Source organism: Sarcophilus harrisii, chromosome 1, assembly GCF_902635505.1.
Source record: "Sarcophilus harrisii chromosome 1, mSarHar1.11, whole genome shotgun sequence".
NCBI classification, from domain to species: Eukaryota; Metazoa; Chordata; class Mammalia; order Dasyuromorphia; family Dasyuridae; genus Sarcophilus; species Sarcophilus harrisii.
Genome location: NC_045426.1, coordinates 697,686,664 through 697,707,449, shown reverse-complemented (window position 1 = coordinate 697,707,449; position 20,786 = coordinate 697,686,664). Strand labels below are relative to the sequence as shown.

Genomic DNA, 20,786 nt, shown 5'->3' with positions numbered 1-20,786 from the left:
GGGGAAAGCTGATAACATTAACATGTGACAGTAGTAGTTCTCATAGTGTTTGTGGAATCTGGATGTCCCAGAACTTTTTTAAGGAATCTGTGAATCTTTTTCATAATGTCCTTCACCTATTAAAAAACTCTTTCCTTTTCCAACTATCAGTCTGGGTGAGGCCAGATTTTTCTTCATATTCTTCAACCAAAAAATATGCAGAATAAATGTAGAATTATATACAATAAAATGTGGAAGATATGAGAATCCAGTTGTTTTCTATTAAGCCAGGCTTAATAGAAATAATACCGGTGCAATGTAAAATAATACTCACTTTCCTCATTAATGTTTTTCTTGGAAAATAGTTGCTTTTTACAAAAAATATTTATTAATATATACTAGATTATTGCTATGTTAAATTAATATCTATTTGAAAATTTCTATTTTAATTTCTAGTACAGATGGGTATAGACTCATATAAACAAATGTTCTTTGGCATCCCCAATAATTTTTTAAAATTATTTTCCCCAGTTACACATAGAAACAACATTTTAAAAAATACTTGTACATATATATATATATACATAGATGTATAGTTATGTTTGTATGTATATCTATATCTTTACTAATCATGTTGAGAGAGAAAAATCAGAACAAAAGGAAAAAAAGCAGCACAAGAGAAAAAAAAACAAAAGAAACAGAAAAAAGTGAATATAACGTGCTGATTTACATTCAGTTTCCATAATTGTCTCTGGATTTGAATGAGTTTTTCCACCCAAAGTTTATTGGAATTGCCTTGAATCACTGAGCCACTGAGAAGAAGCAAGTCTGTCATGACTTGATGATCACACAATTTTGCTGTTGCTGTGTACTATGTTTTTCTACTTCTGTTGTTTTGCTCAGCATTAGTTCATGTAAATGTTTCCAGTCCTTTCTAACACCAGCCTGTTCATCATTTTTTATAGAACAATGATATTTGATTACTTCCATATACTATAATTTATTCAATCATTCTCCAATTAATGGGCATCTACTCATTTTCCAATACTTTGCCACCACAAAAAGCTGTTACAAATATTTTTGCACAGGTCCATTTCCCTCCTTTATGATTTCCTTGGGATATAGACCTTGTAATGGCACTGCTGGATCAAAACATGCAGTTTTATAGACCTTTGGGCATAGTTCCTAATTGTTCTCCAAAATGGTTGGATCATTTCACAACTCAACCAACAATGAATTAGTGTCCCAGTTTTCCCACATCTCCTCTAATATTTATCATTTTCCTGTCATCTTGGTCAATCTGTTTTAATTTGCATTTCTCTAATCCATAGTGATTTAGAACATATTTTCATATGACCATAAATGACTTTAATTTCTTTTTCTGAAAATTGTCTGTTCATATCCTTTGACCATTTCTCAGTTGGGGAATGATTTGTAATCTTATAAATTTGACTCAGTATTTTATATATTTTAGAAATGAAGCTTTATCAGAAACACTGGCTGTAAAAATTTTCCCCAGCTTTCTGCTTCCCTTCTAATCTTGGCTGCTTTGGTTTTAATTGTGCAAAACCTTCTTAGTTTAATGTAATCAAAGTTGTCCATTTTGCATTTCACAATGTTCTCTAGTTCTTCTTTAGCCATAAATTTCTCCTTTCTACAAAGATCTGTAGATAAAGTATCCCTTGTTCTCCTAATTTGTTTACAGTATCACTCTTTATGCCTAAATCATGTACCCAGTTTAACCTTATTTTGGTATTGGGTGTGAGATTAGATCTATGCCGAGTTTCTGACGTTATTTTTCAATTTTCCCAGAATTTTTTTTGTGTGTGAAATAATAAGTTCTTATGCTAGAATCTGGGATTTGAGGGTTTATCAAACACTAGATTACAATAGTCATTAGCTATTGTGTCATGTGTATCAATATACCCTATTCCATTGATTTACCATTTTATTTCTTAGCCACTACCATATGGTTTTGATGATTATTGCTTTGTATTAGAGTTTTAGGTCTTTTACTGCTAGATCACAATCCTTTGTATTTTTTTCATTAATTCCCTTAATATTCTTGATCTTTTGTTCTCCCAGATGAATTTTGCTATTATTTTTCTGGCTGTATAAACATTTTTGGGGGGAGTTTGATTGATATGGCACTGAACAAGTAGAGTAATTTAGGTAGAATTGTCTTTTTTATTATGTTAGCTTGGCCTACCCATGAGCCCAATTCTTTAGATCTAGCTTTATTTGTGTGAAAAGTGTTTTGCAATTGTGTTCATACAGTTCTTGGGTTTGTCTGGGCAGGTAGACACCCAAATATTTTATTTTGTGCCTACAGTTATTTTAACTGAAATTTCTCTTTTTAACTCTTGCTGCTGGTCTTTGTTATTAACATATAGAAATGCTGATTTGCGTGGGTTTATTTCATATCCAGCAGCTCTACAAAAAGCTATTAATTGTTTCAAGTAGGTTTTGGGATGATTGTCTAGAATTCTGTAGGTATACCATCATATCTACAAGAGTGATAGTTTTATCTTCTCATTGCCTACTCTAATTCCTTTAATTTCTTTTTTTTACTAGAGCCACCATATTCTAGAACAATATTGAACAATAGTGATGATAATAGGCATCCTTGTTTTATCCCTGATCTTATTGGAAATGCATCTAGCATCTCCACATTACAAATAATGCTTGCTGATGATTTTAGATAGATTCTGCTTTTCATTTTAGAGGAAACTCCATTTATTTCTGTGCTCTCTAGTCTTTTTCTGCATGTATTGAGATTATCAAATGATTGGGTAGTTTTGTTACTGATACGATTGTGACAATAATTTTCCTTATATTAAATCAGCCCTACGTTCATGGTATAAATCCCATTTGATCATAGTGTATTATCTTGCTGATCAGTTGTTGTAATGTCTTTGCTAACATTTTATTTAAAATGTTTGCATTAATATGCTTTAGGGAAATTGGTCTGTAATTTTCTTTCTCTGTTTTGACTCTTTCTGGTTTAAGTATCAGTGCTATATTTGTGTCATAGAAGGAATTTGACAGGACTCTCTCTTTGCCTCTTTTCCCAAATAGTTTACATAGAATTAATTGTTCTTTAATTGTTTACATGGAATTAATTGTTCTTTAAATGTTTGGTGGAATTCACTTGCAAATCCATCTGACCTTGGAAATTTTTTCTTAGAGAGTTCACTAATGGCTTGTTCAATTTCTTTTTGTAAAATGGGATTATTTAAGCAATTTATTTCCTCTTCTGTTGATCTAGGCAATTTATATTTTTGTAAATATTCATCCATTTCAATTAGATTGTCAGATTTGTAGGCATACTGTTGGGCAAAATAGCTCCTAATTATTGTTTTAATTTCTTCTTCGTTGCTGGCAAATTCATTTTTTTCATTTTTGATACTAGTTATTTGAGTTTTTTCTTCCCTTTTTCTAATCAAATTAACCAAAGGTTTATCTATTTTGTTAGTTTTTTCATGAAACCAACTTTTAGTTTTATTAATTAGTTCAATAGTTTTCTTACTTTCAATTTTATTAATTTCTCCTCTGTTTTCAGAATTTCTAATTTGGTATTTAAATTGGAGATTTTTAATTTGTTCTTTTTCTAACCTTTTCAGTTGTATGCCAATTCATTGATCTCTTTATTTTATTCATGTAATTATTTAGAGATATTAAATTTCCCCTAAGAATTGCTTTGCCTACATCCCATAGGTTTTGGTATATTATCTCATTATTATTATTCTCTTGGATAAAATTATTGTTTCTATGATTTGTTGTCCAATTTACTCAATCTTTAGAATTAAGATTATTTAATTTTCAATTGGCTTTTAGTCTATCCTTCCTTGGTTCTTTATTGAATGCAGTTTTTATTGCATTGTGACCTGAAAAGTAAGCATTTACTATTTCTGCCTTTCTGCATTTGACTGTGAAGTTTTTATGCCCCCATAAGCTGTTTTACATTTTCTTCCATTTTCCATTTTTTAAAATTTGTTTGATTCTTGATGTCTCAGTCTCATTAGCTTCTATTTGCCTCGTTATGGTTTTGAATGTATACTTTTTCAGTTTTGTATCTCCTTTTCCATTTGGTTAATTCTGCTTTTCAAGGTGTGGTTTTCTTCAGTGGATTTTTTTGCATTTGGACAATTTTTTTAAGGAATTGTTTTCTTCAATCAATTTTTGTTCTTCCTTTTCCAAGCTGTTGACTCTCTTGCATACCTCTCATTACTTCCCTCCATTTTTCTTCTACCTCTTTTATTTGCCTTTTAAAGTCCTTTATGAGCTCTTCTAAGAAGTCTCTTTGGACTTGAGACCAATTCATATTGCTCTTTAAGATTTCTCATGTGAGCATTTTGTCCTCTTCTGAGTTGGTGTTTTGGTCTTTCTTGTCACCATAGTAGCTTTCTGTGGTTAAGGTTCTTCTCTGTTTCTTGTTCATTTCCTTTCTTTCTTCTTTATATTTTGTGACATTTGGGGTTGAGCTTGGCTCCTAGGGATACAGGCAGCACAGTCTCAAGCTTCTTGTGTAGCATTGAGCCTAGTCTTTGAGCATAGGGGCCCCTTGTATAGGGTGTCTTGCTCACAGTAGGGTGTCTTGCTCACAGGAGATAGCCCTACCCATTTTCTCTAAATAACAGTCTGCTTTCCTCGATTGGCAATTTGCCTTCTTGTTGGGACTAGACTATGCCCCACTGGTATGTTCTACCCCTGAGCCAGGACTGAGTGTCTCAGTTGCTGATCTGCTGTGATTAAGACTCTCTCATTGGATTTCCTGGACAACATCTGAGCTGGACTGAATACCCCTTTAACCTTAGTGAAACTGATCTTTCCTGTAGTCCTTCTAATCTATCTTGAGCTGGAAAGTAGTTTCATTCCTTCAGACTCTGTTGAGAAGCTTGGTTTTATGTGATTTTTTTGAGGGTAACTGGGAAAGCTTGATCCTGGTTTCACTCAGCTATTTTGACTCTGTCCCTGGACCTCTATTCAATAATTTCTAAGCATGTAAAAAGGTCTTGAGAGCCCCCAAATGATAGCAATGGCTTCTTTGTAGAAAAACAACTGAAATCCAAATGTCTTACTTTCAGCCAGACCACTGGACACAGACAAGTAAGCCCATTCCAACCTTTTTTCTCCAACAGATCGCCTACTTTTTCACCAATCTTCATTACTGTTGGGTTGCCTTCAAACATGCCTGTGGCTCCCCTATCCTTTAACAACCTTCATTAATATTTGTCCCCAATAGCTTTCATTCTTTTCATTCTATATCTTTCCAATCTTTTGTGTCTAAACATCTTGAGATTCCTCCATTTCCCTTCCTCTCATTCCTTTTTACAATGCCTTACAAGCCAGCTTCTGATCTCATCACTCCACCCAACTGCTCTCTCCATCTTTGCCAGTGATTTTGGATTTTGGCCTTCTTTCAATCCCCTTGATATCTCCGTTGTTAACCATTTTCTCTTCTTTGATACATACTCTTTTCTTTAGGTTTTTCAGGACTGATGAATTTCCTAACAACTTCTCTTTCTTCATTGATCTTTACCTATGTCATGTCCACTAATAGGGGAAATCTCAAGAAAAGTCTCTGTTCTGATCTTCTCTCTCTAAGGGTAGTGAATAGAGTACTAGACCCAAGTTCAAGTCTGGCCTCAGGCATTTACTAGCTGTGTGATCCTGGGCAAATCACTTAACCCTATTTGCCTCAATTTCCTTTTTTTGTAAAATGAGCCCGAGGGAAAAAAAAAAAAACCGGGAAAACTGTTTCCAAATGGAATCACAGAGTTGGATATAACTGAACATGACTGAAAAAAAAATGACTAAACAATTCCCACGGATTTAACTATAATCTTGATGCAGATTATTTTCAGATCTACAGTCAGCCTTGTTATAAGACTTGTTTTGAAAATGTGAATTTGTTCCAAGGCTTTGATATATTATGGAACAATTTGAGATTCTGGCTGTGAGAAATGGCGAGAATACAGAAAAAAGGGGCAGTTTCATAATAACTCAAATACTACAATCCTTTTTATGACTACTTCATGGACAAACTTGACCACAAATTTTACCCCATTAAACCTAATGCCCCTTTCAGAGTTGAGGTCTAGCAACTCCTAGACCTAAAGAGGCTGCCTCTATGTATTTTTAGCCATTAAATTTGTATAAAAAGCTGTGCTATCATTTTTATTAAGTTCTTCATTTATTTTTTTTTATGTATCACTGATGAAGCTAGTTAGGTGGCACAGCAAATGAAGCTCCAGGTCTGAAGTTATCTTTGTGTGTTCAAACGTGATTTCAGACACTTACTATGTGTGTGACCCTGAGCAAATGATTTCACCCTGTTTGCCTCAGTTTTCTCATCAGTAAAATGAGCTGGGTTGGAAATGCAAACCACTTCAAAATCTCTACCAAGAAAACCCCAAATAGGATCACAAAGACTTGAGCATGACTGAAAAATAATTCAGCAAGAATGAAGTTTTTGACTGTTGTGCACTTAACTCCCTATGGTTTTTACTGCAGAATTTTGCACAGTGCCATTTTAGAAAGTGTATGTATGTCATATTATAGCAGATTGTATTTGTCCAGCTCTAACTTCCCCCAATTCCCAACCTTTGGTCTATCATCTTCAACTGCCTTTGAGATGTTTTGAATTGGATATTGTGTAGACATCTTAAACTCAATACATCCTTTTGTTATAGATTTTCTCATAGAGCCTATTACTGGCTCCCCTTCTCCCCCAATCTTCCTCTCTTTTTAACTTCCTTATTACTGTTGAGAGCATCATCATTCTCCCAGTCATCTAAGCTTACCATGTAAGTATATCATCTTCAACCCTGTCATCAGGTACATGCAATATTAACTTGTTCAAGCCCATTTCTTCAGTCATTTTTACCTTTGTGTTAACCTGCTAGCTATTGCTAATTGATAATTTACAATAGCTCCATGAGTAGGGAGTTTAAGTGTAATCATGTCCATTTTACAGATGAGATCAAATAGAAGTGTTGACCATGTCAGGCCTCCAATAAGTGTCTTAGCCAGAATTTGAACTCACGTCATTCTGATTTCTGATTTCAAGACTCTAGTCACTATCCCACCAAATTTCCTTATGTTGACCCAAAATCTCTTTCTTATTAATTCGCATCCATTGCTCCTGGTTCTTCCCTTTGGGATCAATCAGAGTGAGGCTTTTTTTTATCTCTTCCATGTGACAGATCTTCAGGTCACTGAAGTCCAATATGAATCATATTCTTCTCTCTTCAGGCTGAAATTCCCAGTTCCTTCATTCTCATATGTGATTTTTTTTGAGATTTATACCTAATGGAATCATGGCTAAACGATTCAGTCGTAGAATGGAGGGGAACAGAGAAATATAATATGGTATTGTGCTTAATGGAAATTGTCTCAGAAGGCCTGACCTTCCTTTTAAGGCCAGACCTTTGGCAGAAATAATAACAACTCCTATTTCTGGGGCATTTCCCAGTTTTATAAAGCAAATTCTTCCTAACATCCCTAGGAGAAAGGTAGGATGTTATTCTTCCCTATTTACAGATGTAGTATCTGATAGGGACAGGGCCCCAACTTGTTGCTAACAGAGGATGGTTATTCTACATACTATTATGGTTAAGGAGGCAAACTTTGGGGCAGAGCCAGGTCTCAGCATCCATGAGAGTCTCAGCAACTCACATTTTATGGAGGAGGACATGACTGTCAATATCAAACAAAGGCATGAGTGTCAGGTTGGAGCTGAACCTGGATTTCTTTGCTTTATATACCATGCTATTAATAAAGGATGCCCATTTAAAAATATTTGTGCATATGAAACATGGAAGGAAAGAAACAAGCACTTAATAAACACCTACTGTGTGCCCTCAGGGCTTAACAAATATTACCTTATTTGATCTGGACAAAGCTAGGTGCTTGGTGCTATTGTGATCCAAATTTTACAACTGGGGAAACTGAGGCAGACAGCATTTAAGTAATTCGCCCCAACTGGATTTAAACATGCATCTTCCTGATTTCAGGCACAGAACTATATCCACTGTTACCTTTTAGAGCTGTCTAGAAAGGGTATCCCTGGGAGGATAGGGGGAAACATACCTACATTCACATATATCTGTTGATCTTGAACTCAGTCCTTGTGACTCAATCCAAGTTTAATTTCCCTTATACTACCATTCTTGGTGTCTCCCGGATAATAAACACATACTTTTTTGTCCCCTTAGGATTGCCTCACAGGATGGGCAGCTGGATAAAGAAGGAACCAAAAATCAGGGGATAAGATATGGCACTCACTGATGGGGATGTTATCATCATCTGCCTTCGTGGATGAAGACTCATTGTCATCCAGTTCTTTACTGCTGGTGCCCAGGGTTACAGTGCTCTGGGGCTCATCCGAGCCAGGAGGGTTCACCGACAGCATGCTGCTCTGGGGAGATGACCCTCCACTTGTACGGGTAAGACTGATGGTCGATGCCTTCCGGCTTGCCTTCCGGCCGGTCATGATTCGAGGACCTGGCATTTTATATTTCTTGGACTAGGAGGAGGAAGGAAAAGGTAGTAGGGCAAAACAATTCCCATGACAGAATCAGATAGGGGAAGGAAATAAGGGTTGGAATCAATCAATTGATCAACAAGAACTTATTAAGTACCTAAATGAAATAGCGTCTGCTCTCAAGGTGGTTATGTCATCTATAAAAGGTGACAACCTGTACACATATATAAAATAAATAAAAGTAATGGGTGGAGTGGAAGACAGTAGCAATTGAAAGTTTTTCATGTGTGAAGGGGCCTTTGAGGCCATCTAGATGAGTTTATATGGGAATGGCAAATTCCTTAAGGTCAAGGATTCTTTCATTCTGATTTTAGATTTCTCAGTGCTCAGTTCAGGATCTAGCACATAGTAGTATTTAATCAACATTTTTTGTTTGTTGAAATGAATCTTTGGTAAATGGATATCTTACATCCCTTGAATATCTCCACTGATGGGGAACTCATTATCTTTTGAGGCAGCCCCTTCAGTTCTCAATTTGTGATCCTATGAGTCTGCCTATCCTAATAGGATTTGCTGATGATGGCACAGTGCCTAAAACACAGAGTAGGTGCTTAAGAAATGCCACAAGAAATGTCTAATACATTTGAGCTTTAAGATTTCCAAATGAATTTCACAAACATTTTAAGAATCTATTATATGCTAGGCACTTTACTCACAACCAGGAATACAAAGAAACTACCCCTGCCTTCGAGAAACTGATATTCTACTTGGAGATACAACCTTCTTTTATAATTATTTAATATTGTGCATTATATATCTATTCTATTCCATGATCCACTGTTTCATTTCTTTACCATATAGTTTTGATAATTACCCATTTATAATACTGTTTAAGATCTGTTACTAAGCTCTTTCCTTTAAAATTCCTCCCCTTCCACTAATTTCTTTTATGTTCTTGACCTTTTGCTCTTCCAAATGAATTTTATTATTAATTTTTTTTTCTGATTCAATGAAGTAATTTTTAGTAATTTAATTGGGATGGCACTGAATAGGTAGACCAGGTTAGGTAAAATTATCATTTTTATTATATTGGCTTGATCTACCAATGAATAATGAATATTTCTTCAATTATTTTAATCTGATTTTATTTGTATAAACATGCATTTTATAGATAATGTGTATCATGTATATGTAATTATGTATAAGGAATATACATTATTATATATAATTATGTTCATGTAATTCTTACATTTATCTTAGAAGGATATGTTCCCAGGTATTTTATATTGTCTATGGTCATTTTAAATAAAATATATTGACCAATATCTTTTTTTCAGGGCTTTGTAGATGATATATAGAAAGGTTGATGATTTATATAGGCTAATTTTATATCCTGCTATCTTGCTAGCATTGTTGCACAATCCTTCCTTAAATCTAATTCACTTGCAATTCATGGTGTCACCTCAATGGTCATTCTGATTCCTTTAATTTCTTTTTCTTCTCTTGTCTCATTGGTAGCATTTCTAGTCCTGAGGTCCTTTCTTGAACTAAACAGCCAAGCATTCCAACTTTATTACAGAGAGCACCACTCTTGTTATTGGCCACATTATGTGAATGCCAAATGTGTGCTTGCCAGAAAGATTATTTTATGAAGAACTCACATAGGACAAGTGTTCCCAAAGTGCTCAGAAAATGTGATATAAGGACACTCTCAAGGTCTCTCTTAAGAACTTTTACGACATGGGAGACACTGGCACGGTTCTGCTCAGCATGGTGTGCCCTCATCAGAGAAGGTGCCGTGCTCTGTGAGCCAAGCAGAATTGAATTAACTCAGAAGAAACCTGAGATGTGCAGTTAGAAAAGCCACTCCAAATGTTCATAGGGACTATTCGTGTCTGATCTGTGGCAGATCATTCCAAACTCATATTGATTTAATTTGCCACAATCAGACACATTGTAATTCGACTCTAACATAGTGATGTCGTTTTGGAACTCTTTGAGAAATAGGGACAATAATCAACCAATCAACTGAGTAACAATAGTGATAACAGGCATCCCTCTTTCACTTCTGATCTTACTGGGAAGTGTCTAGCTTATCCTCATTATGGATAATACTTTGTTAATGGTTTTAGGTGGATACTTCTGATCATTTTAGGGAAAATTCCATTCATACTTATGTTTCAAATATTTTTATGTTGTATTTTGTCGAAAGCTTTTTCTGCACCTATTGACTAAACTATATGATTTTAGTTGCTTCTGCTATTGATATCACCAGTTTTTCTAATGTTGAACCTGCCATGCATTCCTGGTATAAATCCAATCTGGTCACATTGTATAATTTTTGTGATACATTGCTGTAGTTTCTGAGCTAGCATTTTGTTTAGGACTTTTGCATTTAAATTAAATTGGTCTATAATTTTCTTTCTCTGTTTTTGCTCTTCTCAGTTTAGGTAACATATTTATTTCATTTAAGGAGTCTGGTAGAAGTTTTTCTTTGCCTATTATTCCAAATAGCTTATTTAATACTGAAATTAGTTGAATTTATTTGTAAATCCATCTGATCCTGATACTTTTTTCTTAGAAAGCCCATTTATTTCTTTTTTTTCTAAAATAGGTATATATAACTATTCTATGTCCTTTTCTATTAATCTGGACAATTTATGTTGATCAAATTAATAGCTCTTTGACCTTGAGTAAATAACTTACTAAATTCTAGATCTGCAGAGGCTGGACTGGCCAATGTCCCAGATTCCTTTCAGCTGTAAATCTGTGATCTTGTGGTCCTTGAGGTCCTTAGGCTTCCTTCAAAGGAAAACTTGGATGCCACCTGCTATGGGAGGTTCTGTAGGATTTATCTCACTCCCTCTCACCTGACACTGCTTTGTACTTACCGATCTAGCAATATCTATCATCCTCCCTACCCAAGAGAAGATGTTTTTTGAGGGCCAGGTCCAAGTACTTTTTGTCTTTATGTTCCCAGCACTTGGCAGGGATTCTGTAACATAATAGGGAATTTTAAATACATGTTCACTGATGAGAATCTAGTCCAACTGATTTTACAGCTGAATAAACTGGGATCCTGAAAGAGCAGGTGATTTTGCCCAAGGTCACACAGGCAGTGAGTGGTGGAGTTGGAATTTCCAACCTCTGGTTTAGTCAATATAGGGAGGCTGCCTTTTAAAATAATAAGAATGACACTAATGACAATGATTTTTTATATATCTAAAAGTCATTCCACCAAACCCCTTTTGATTCTGCACCTCCTTGTGTAACCCTAAAATTTCGAAAAGGCATAATTGTGATGAAGAAAGAGAGGACCCTGAATATAGGGATATATAAGCCCCACCTGACTCGTGTGGGAGCTGGGTGCCTCTGTCATTTGTCTTTGCTTAGGGATGTTCCCATTGGCCAGCCCCCTACTCAGATAAACAGATTATTGGCTAAGCTGCCAGGTTCCAGGAGGACAGAGCATTGGGTGATAAACACCCGTATTGCTTCTGCCTTCCTTATACTGCAGGAAATTAACTTCTGATTCTATTGGGGAAAAAAATAAAAGATTAAATCAACTTGGTCTTGAAAAACTAGGGCATTAAATCAGCCTGTGAAAAGTATCCAAGCCTGAGAATTTGGAGCCCTGAGTTTAGCTTTTCCCTTTCTTTACTTGGCTTCAAGACTTTGGGTAGCTCATTCAGCCTGTGAACAACCAGATGATCTGTTCCAGATCTAGAAATATTAATGGCCAACAGGGTTTCGAGGAGATAGGTCCTCCCTTGAGCTAGGATTTCTGACTGCATCCCCAAAGCTGCTATTTCTAGCAAGGGTGACTAATGAATGCTTGTTCAGCCACCCTCAACAGAAACATGAACGTTCCTGCTTCCTTTATGGTGTCAGGGGAAAAAATGGAGCAGAAGGGTGGGCCAGCCCTTCCGTCAACTTTCTTTGTTGGGGAGCGGGGGAATTGAGAGTTGCCTCTAAAGAAGTGCTGAAGCTACTGGTTTTGAGCTGATTCAAATCTCCCCTGACATCTTCCCAGGATAAACTCCCTGCTTCCTACTCCCTTGTATTTAACTCGTGGGTGGTGTTAAGCAGCTGTTCTATTCTACCCCAGAGGTGGCTGGAGACCTGATTGCTCGGTATAGGTTTTTACAGCTGTGTCAGAGGCTTTGGGGACCATGAGAATTATAAGAGTGCTAGGCAACCTGGGCTTTTGAATGTTGGATGGGGAACAGGTCTTAGAATACAGAATACCAGCAGGTTGTACTGACTGGCTGCCTGTGAGGCTGAGGCTGGCAAATATCTGGGACTCGGGTGTTCTGAGTTGTGGAGGGCCATGACTAAATTAAATCTAGCATTAAATGGTAAACCCCTCAGGTTGTCCAAGGAAAGGAGGACCAGCCCAGGGTGGAAATGGAGAAAGTCAAAATTCCCATGCTGAGAAGTACTGGCATCAGTCTTTGAATGGCTCCCTGTACTTCTGGTTTAGTCAATATGGGGGGGGGGCTGCCTTTAAAAATAAAAAGAACAGTGAAAATAAGAAGCCTTAAAAACAGGGCATGTTAGATTGAGGAGAGAATTAGAACATAAAATGTCTATTTTGTGGAAAGGTTTGTAGAACAGAGAACGTCAGAGGTAAAAGAGACTTTAGAACATGGAATAACATTGTTGAGAGGGACCTTAGAATAGGGGATGTCAGAATTGGGAGGGATCTTAGATCATGGACCATCAGAGCTGAAAAGGACTTTGGAACAGAAAATGTTAAGGCTGGGAAAGATTTTAGAACAAGGGGTGCCACAGCTGGAGGGGCCTTAGAACAGGGGATGTCAGGGCTGGGAAAGGCCTTTGAATAGGGACTGTCAGGACTGGAAAGAACTTTAAAACAGAATATTAGAAACACAGAATTCAAGGGCTAGAAGGGGCCTTGGAAAATAAAATTTTAGAACTGGGAGGGATTTTGGAATCAAATAATGTTTTGACCAAATGGGATTTTAGGAGGGAATAATAATAGTTTCTATTGACAGAGCACTTAAAAATATATGAAACATGTTCTTTGTAATATTCTGACAAGGAGGCACTGCAGTACTGATCCAGGATGGGAGGGGTTTTGGCTGTCATTTAGTCTGTGGGTTAACCTGCTTTTATGTCATTAACTTCTTTGGCGCAGTCTGGTGAGGCCTTCAGAACAATGTCTCTAATGCACAAAATATATAGCTTACAAAGGAAGCCAATTCTACTAAAATGCATTTATTAGAGTATTTTTCAAAAACAAGTACATGGGTCCCAGTTGAAAAACTCCCAAAGTTCAACTCTCTCATTTTGCAGAGACTAATACAAAGATATATGGGAGAGGGTCTTTGAGTCAGAATTCGAATGTGGGCCCTCTGACTTTAATTTCATTTTACTCAACACTCAAGATGCAGATGCTGAGAGGAATGGAGGAGCCCATTGGACAGTTCCAATTGGCATCGGCCAATGGGATGGGGAGGGGTGACACTGGGGGTGGGAAAGAGAGGAGTCCAAGCCTTAATGTAAAATTTGCAGTGGATTTACCTTGGGCGGCATGACGAAGTGCTCCCATTTGTGCAACATCACCTTTTCCTTATTGATTTTTTTTAATGTACTTTTGCTGCCTCCAGGGTCCCTAAAGTGAAAAACAACTTAATGAATTTTAGTTTCCAGAGTCCTGTTTTTATTACAACAAGTTCTTTTCTAAAATGCAATAAATAGGGAATAAAAGATGGCGATTTCTGGGCTAACATGGATCTTGGCTCATGAAGAAAGGGTTTGGGTCAAGTTTGGAAAGGCCGAGTGATGGCACCTGGATGGAAGTTATCTGTGACAACAGCTATTAGGTGGGGTCCTGGCTTGGCATGATCTTAGGTACACTCATCTCTTGGCTAAGGGACAGGAACAAACTTGACCCACAAGGCAGACTGCAGCTGGCACCACTCTTTGGGTAAAATGGGGAATGGCCCTTGTTTTTGCATTGTTGTAAAGAGAAGTGAGAAAATATTTCTGAGTAATAAATAGTAAATAATAGATTATAATAATTTATATATATAATTATATATTTATAATAAATTTATTAAATAAATAATCAACAAATGCCGGTTCTCTCCTCTCCTCCCTTTGTGAGGATCAAATGAGATAATTTGTATAAAAGTTCCTTGCCAACTTTAAAGCACAAATGCTGGTGTATTATACTACTATTTGTTATATACTACTATTTTATTTTATTATTATTATTGCAGTATACATAAAATAACATTATCTTAGTTGTCATGTGGTGATGGTGGTGGTAGTAGTAGTAATTGTTGTAGTAGTAGTAATAGTACCAGCAATAATTGTTGTAGTAGTAGTAGTAGTAGTAGTAACAGTAATTGTAGTAGTAGTTATAGTAGTAGTAGTGTGATAGTGGTGGTGGTAGTAGTAGTAGTAGTACCAGCAATAATTGTAGTAGTAGTACTAGTTATAGTAGTAGTAGTAGCAGTAATAACAACAGTAGTTATTGTAGTAATAGTAATAACAGTAGTAATAGTAATAATAGTAACAGTAGTAATAGTAATAACTCATAGTAAGAAACAGGCCTGATTCTAAGAGCTGACAATGAAATCTACTTTCTTCCTCTTGTAAGGGAGAGAATAAACAAAACACCTACTATGTTCCAGGCACTGTGCTAAGTACTTTACAAACATTTCATTTGCACTCAGTATGACTGTTGGGGAATTTGGATGTGGAATGAGAACTATTTGTTTATCGTGTTGGTTGATTTGCTTAATGTGGCTGCCTTTTTTTTTTTAAATAAAAGGGGTGGGGTCAATAGTTAGGGGTACACTCAAGGACAAATGATAGTGGTGTAAAAACAAAAGACATTAGTGAACTCTTAACAAGAAATCTAATTCATCCGTTGAAAAAAAGAGACATAGCCTATTATCAACCATGAACACTGGCCTGGATTTCTTGATTATAGGTGCTATAAAGGGTAATGTAAGGAGATCTGTAGGACTAGGTTTGTTGGATGGGTAACATGCACGTTTGGGGACTGGGTACTTTTCCTGGGGGAGGGGATTGTTTGAAGTTCCTGGCTGGCATGAGGGTCCTGGGGCAAGGCTGGAAATTAAGAGAACCTCTCAGAGAGGGAAGTTGGAGGTCCTGAAGATAGTTGGGGTCCTACAGAAATTGCAAGGAGCTGTCCTGGAGTTAGGGTGGGAGGTGTAATACCAAACACTCTGATATCAATATAGAGCCCAGTCTGTCTGGTTTTTGTCTGCAGGGCCAGACCTGCTCCCTGGTGGACCTTAATACCATAGAGAGTGATTAATTCTAGGTTGATCAGTGAATAGAGTGCTGGGATCATTTCCTGCTGGTCATCTATCCCGAGTCAAGGCCTGGAAAAGCCATGATGGAGAAAAGGAAGCAGGATACAAAATCTGGTTCTCCCATTTTGGGAGATGAAAGGTTAAGTCAGGAAGGCTCATCTTTCTGAGTTCAAATCTGGACTCAGACACTTTAATAGTTTTGTAATCCTGGGCAAATATACCATCTTCATCTCAGTTTCCTCTTCTGTAAAATGAGTTGAAGGAAACAGCAAATACCACTCCAGTATCTATGCCAAGAAAACCCCAAATGGGATCACGGAGTTAGATATGACAGAAATCATTTGACTAAACAATAGCAGTTTTGAAGTCTAAATCCTCTACTCATTCTAGTATGAAATGAAATGATTTATGATGAAAATAGTAAATTGGTAGAAATGGTAGATAAGCTGGGAGGAATATAATACCTAGAATGTCAGAGCTGGGAGGGACCTGGGGGATGTTAGAGCTGAGAGAGATCTTAAAACAGAGAATGGCAGGGCTGGGAGGGGCCTTAGAACAGGGAATGACCGAGCAGAAAGGGACCTTACAAATGATTCACTCTACTCCATTTTATTGAAGAGGGAAACAAGCTCAGAACAGGTAATAGAGTCAATTCATCTTTGAGTGAAGAAGTTACCAAAATGCTCTTTGTAATATTTTATTTTCTGATTACACAATAAAAAGCTTTTTTGCATAATTAATGGTGTAATTCATTTAATTTTTGTTATGCTTCACTGCTCCCTTGAGTAAACAAATTAAGGAAATATTAAAAATACTGTAGAAAAAGCATCACCATCAATATTTGGGTTATGCAAACAGTATTTAAGCCGGCAGCTTTTTTGATGTCTGACTCTCTGATTAACAAGGAGATCCTTCGCTATCTCCCCCATCCCTGCCCGCCTTCCTTCTGATCCTACAAGGCTTTCCAAGTTCTTTCTCCCAGATGCAGCCCCAGCTGCTTCTGCCCGAAGACTCCTTGAAGTTCAAAAGCCCCTTTCCCCCTTTAAAAATGAAATCTGTGGCTAGACAGGCTTTTAAACCTTAAATATTCCAAACTTAAGAAGAAAGTTTCTTCTGGTGGTGGCCTGAGAATTTATGGCTCCAGGGATGGATCATTTCCTGCTGGTCATCTGGCCCCAGCCAAGACCTGGCAAAGCCATGTTGGGGAAAAGGAAGCAGGAGACAGAACCTGGTCTTCCCATTTTGGGAGATGAAAGGTTAAAAAAGCCAAAGTCTTATAAATGCATTTATTAAGCACCTATTGTGTTCTAGGCATTTCCTTCACCATAGACCTAGAAGGTCAGTGGTGAATGAGTTATTATCCCCATTTTACAGGGGGAGGAAACCGGTGCTCAATTAGGTCAAATGCTGTGTTGGGGAGCTCAGGAGTCTGTAAGGTCTTTCCCTCAAAACACTAGATAAAGGTTAGTTATGATCTGACACAGCCTCCAAGTGTTAAGAGAAGAAGGCAATAGGGTCTTGAGAGCTGTCCAAGGTCACACTGCTGGGCTGGCCTGTAAGCAGCAGAGCTGGATCTGCTAGAAGAGGCTTTGAGGGGGAAGGAGAGCAATCACAGAACCTGGATTTGGCTCCCAGCTCCCTGGCTTCCAGCTGGAAGGCTCTCCCTACTTCCTTTTGCCTCAGAACCTAGAACAAGGAATTTCAGGGCTGGGAGGGGTCTTAGAACAGAGAATATCAAAATGGGAGGGATCTTAGAACAGGAGATGTCAGGGTTGGGGAGGGTCTTGGAACTAGGGATGCCATAGGTGTAAAGGATCTTGGAATATAGAATGTCAAAGTCTAAACAAGTTCAAAGAGGTTCCCCTGTGAAAGTCAGTGGAAGGGATAAGATAAGTAGAAGTGTCATTATCTATTTCAGGGGAGGAAGAACCCATCCCACTAAAATTTTGGCTCCTCCAAGATCATCTGAAATCAGTCCTATTTTTACTCTTCAAAATGGGAACTATCAACAAGACCCTAATTAACAATTTTGTTAACTGTCTCTGACTCTTCAAGAACATTAGTCCCTATCTGGTCATTACCACCTGAAGTTCCCTGACAAGGACCTGCTCTTATGAATCCACAACTACCTGTTCAGTGGTGGGGAGAGAGCCTGGAATCCCCAAAGTCAATAGCAGAGTGATGCATGAGCTCTCTGCCCACCAAACCCAGGAGGGAAAATGATTAGGTTTACATCTATCATTTTGCCTGATAGAAACGAAGTCACCAGTTTCTGTTATTACCTGGGAATTCATTATTGTCCCACTCAGCGATGAATGCTGTGACTGTTAGTGCAGTGCTTATTTCTCATCAAGGATTTAATAACATATGTTCCCGTTTGACCGTGAAAAATCATGTCTCCACAGCACCTGGGAGGTGGCAAGGAGAGGGGGTAGAGAACTGCTTTTTGCTCAGTGAATTTGACCTGCATCCTATTTCCCGCTAGGAACACTCCCAGAATTAGATCTTAGGATCCTAGAAGGGGTGTTTGGTGTGTGAAACATCTCATTTTACAGATGAAGAAACTGAGGGCCAGAGACATAAGTGTGATTTGGTGAAATCACACAGCTGGTAAAGAGTAGGAGCTTTTAGTTACTGGGGTTTAGAAATACTTTACTGATACATTCTAGATCACTGTCATTTCCCAATAACCACTCTTCTACCTCACAGAATTGTCCTTTGCCACAAAGAAAAGCAATTAAGAAAACAAATCAATATATACTTAACTGGGACTGACAGTGTATGTGGCATTACTTACCTATAATCCCCCACTTCTTTCTACTAGGGGGAGGGAAATATATTTTGTGACTGGTTGTAGTCAACGACCAAGAAATCTTTAAACACTTTTGCTCTTGTTCAGTCATGTTCTATTCTTTGGGATCCCATTTGGGGCTTTCTTGGCAAATATACTGCCGCGGTTTGCCATTTCCTTCTCTAGCTCATTTAACAGGTGAGGAAATCGAGGCAAAAAGAGTTTTAAATAACTTTATGTTGCTTAGGGTCACACGGCTGGTAAGTGTCTGAGACCAAATCTGGAACTCAAAGTCTTTCTGACTTCAGGTCCAGATTATGCCATCTAGCCGCATCATTATTTTTGATGATGATGATGATAACTATCTTGCAAGATTATTGTGAGGAGCAAATGAAACAGTATTTGTAAAACTTTTTGCAGACTTTCACCAGCTCTATAAATGCTAGCTGTTATTATTGTTCTTTCCCTTTACATTGTTGGAGACCCTGAATATCCTCTCCTTAATTCTTCTTGCTTTGCTCTGCACCTGTGCATCCAGGCTTTGCTGGACCCTTCCTATTTATCCTTTCTTGCCAATCTGCCTTCCCATTCATATACCACCATTTATTTAGCTGGGCCCTGATCGACGGGCATCCATTTTCTTTGCTACCACAAAAAGTACTGCTATAAATATTTCTTCTCTCGAACCACTCTTTCTGCCTCCTAGAGGGATTTCTGGATCAAGGGAAGGAGCATGGGATATTTTTGAAGGTTGCTCTATTTTTTTCTACCACCAGTGACCTTTTCTGCAATGTCTTTTTTTGGTCTGGAGTGATCCTGATGGCTGCCTTGGGCTTCATTTCTCTAGACTGGCAAACATTGAATGGATTTGTTGGAGAAATACTAACTCTTGTCATGGTGAGGGGCAATTATATTGCTAAGTGTCCTTGAAAAATACTCATTGTCTTTTACATTCTTCGTCCTCTCCCTTCTGGTGGTATGGATGTGATTTTGGTTACTCGAGGCTATGCTTGCAGAGCATGGTTTTCTCCCCCAAAGATCAAGTTGGAAAAGCCTTGATCACAAGCCTATGGTGGAATAAATACTAGATTTGGATCTGTGTTCAAATTCTAATTTTTGATCACTTAATCTCGATGTCTAGTATCTAAGATTTTTAATGGATCAGTTAGTTTTGGGTCTCAATTTCCTGTACTTAATGAGAGATGATCTCTAGAGTGAATGAAATAATATTTGTAAAGCATTTAGCTCAGTGATCAACACATATTTGTTATTCAGTCATGACTTGACTCTTTATGATTTCATTTGAAATTTTCTTGGCAGAGACACTGGAGTAATTTGCCATTTCCTTTTCCAGCTCATTGTATAAGGTGAGGAAACTGAAACAATTGAAATTAAGTGACTTGCATAGGGTCACCAAACTAGTAATTATCCGAGGCTAGATTTGAACTTCTGAAAATCAGTCGTCTGGACACTGAGGCTAGTGCTCCATGCATCATGGAGCCACCTAGCTGCCCTGTGCTAATTACTTAGTATGTATCAGAGAAGGTGCTATGCTCTATGAGTAAAGCAGAATTGAATTACCCAAAAGAAATGCACAAAATTAGGGAAGCTACCTCAAACGTTCAGATTTGTGTCCCATTTGTGGCAGAGCATTCTGAGCTCAGATTGGTCTGATCATCCACAGCTGGACACAATTGTAATTCAACTCTCACATTTTGGTCTTCTTCATTAATGAAGGACAACCACCAACCAACCAACCAACCAACCATGTGCCAAAGAGAATGAGAAATGCTAGTTACAAACACCAAAGCAAACATATTCTCTGCCCTCAAGGAGCTTATGTTCTAGCGGCAGAGACCATACACACTGAGAGATGTTGACTAAGGCAGAATGCTCTAGTCTGAAAAGTAAGAAAGATGTGGGTTCCCATTCACCCAACTGCCTCTGATTTAGGATGATGAGTCAGAGGCTTCAGAGGACCCTCCAGCTCTGTGATCCTGAATTCCTTCTGCCCTCTTTGCCTGGTGAGAGGGCATTAGAATTAAAATTTCATTGTTTTTTTGTTGCATCACTTTTCTTTCCAAATTTATTCCACCTCTACCTATTAAGTCATTTCTTATACCAAAGATCACAAAAGAGAGAATAAAAAAGCAGTTTGACAAAACACACCAAATACCAGATTCTGAGTCTAGATCCCCACCTCTTAAGAGGC

The 20,786-nt window shown here is 37.6% G+C and overlaps 1 protein-coding gene across 5 annotated transcripts in view; it reads right to left on the bottom strand.

The window, feature by feature from the left end:
- Positions 1–20,786, bottom strand: part of CCDC60 (coiled-coil domain containing 60) — a 188,979-nt gene that overhangs the window by 25,370 nt on the left and 142,823 nt on the right. For all 5 annotated transcript variants that reach the window (XM_031948699.1, XM_031948697.1, XM_003761181.3 and 2 more), the window contains 2 exons: positions 14,015–14,105; positions 8,269–8,509 (listed from right to left, as the gene is read on the bottom strand). In XM_031948699.1, the coding sequence (XP_031804559.1) occupies positions 8,269–8,509; positions 14,015–14,105 (332 nt within the window). The remainder of the gene's footprint in view (positions 1–8,268; positions 8,510–14,014; positions 14,106–20,786) is intronic.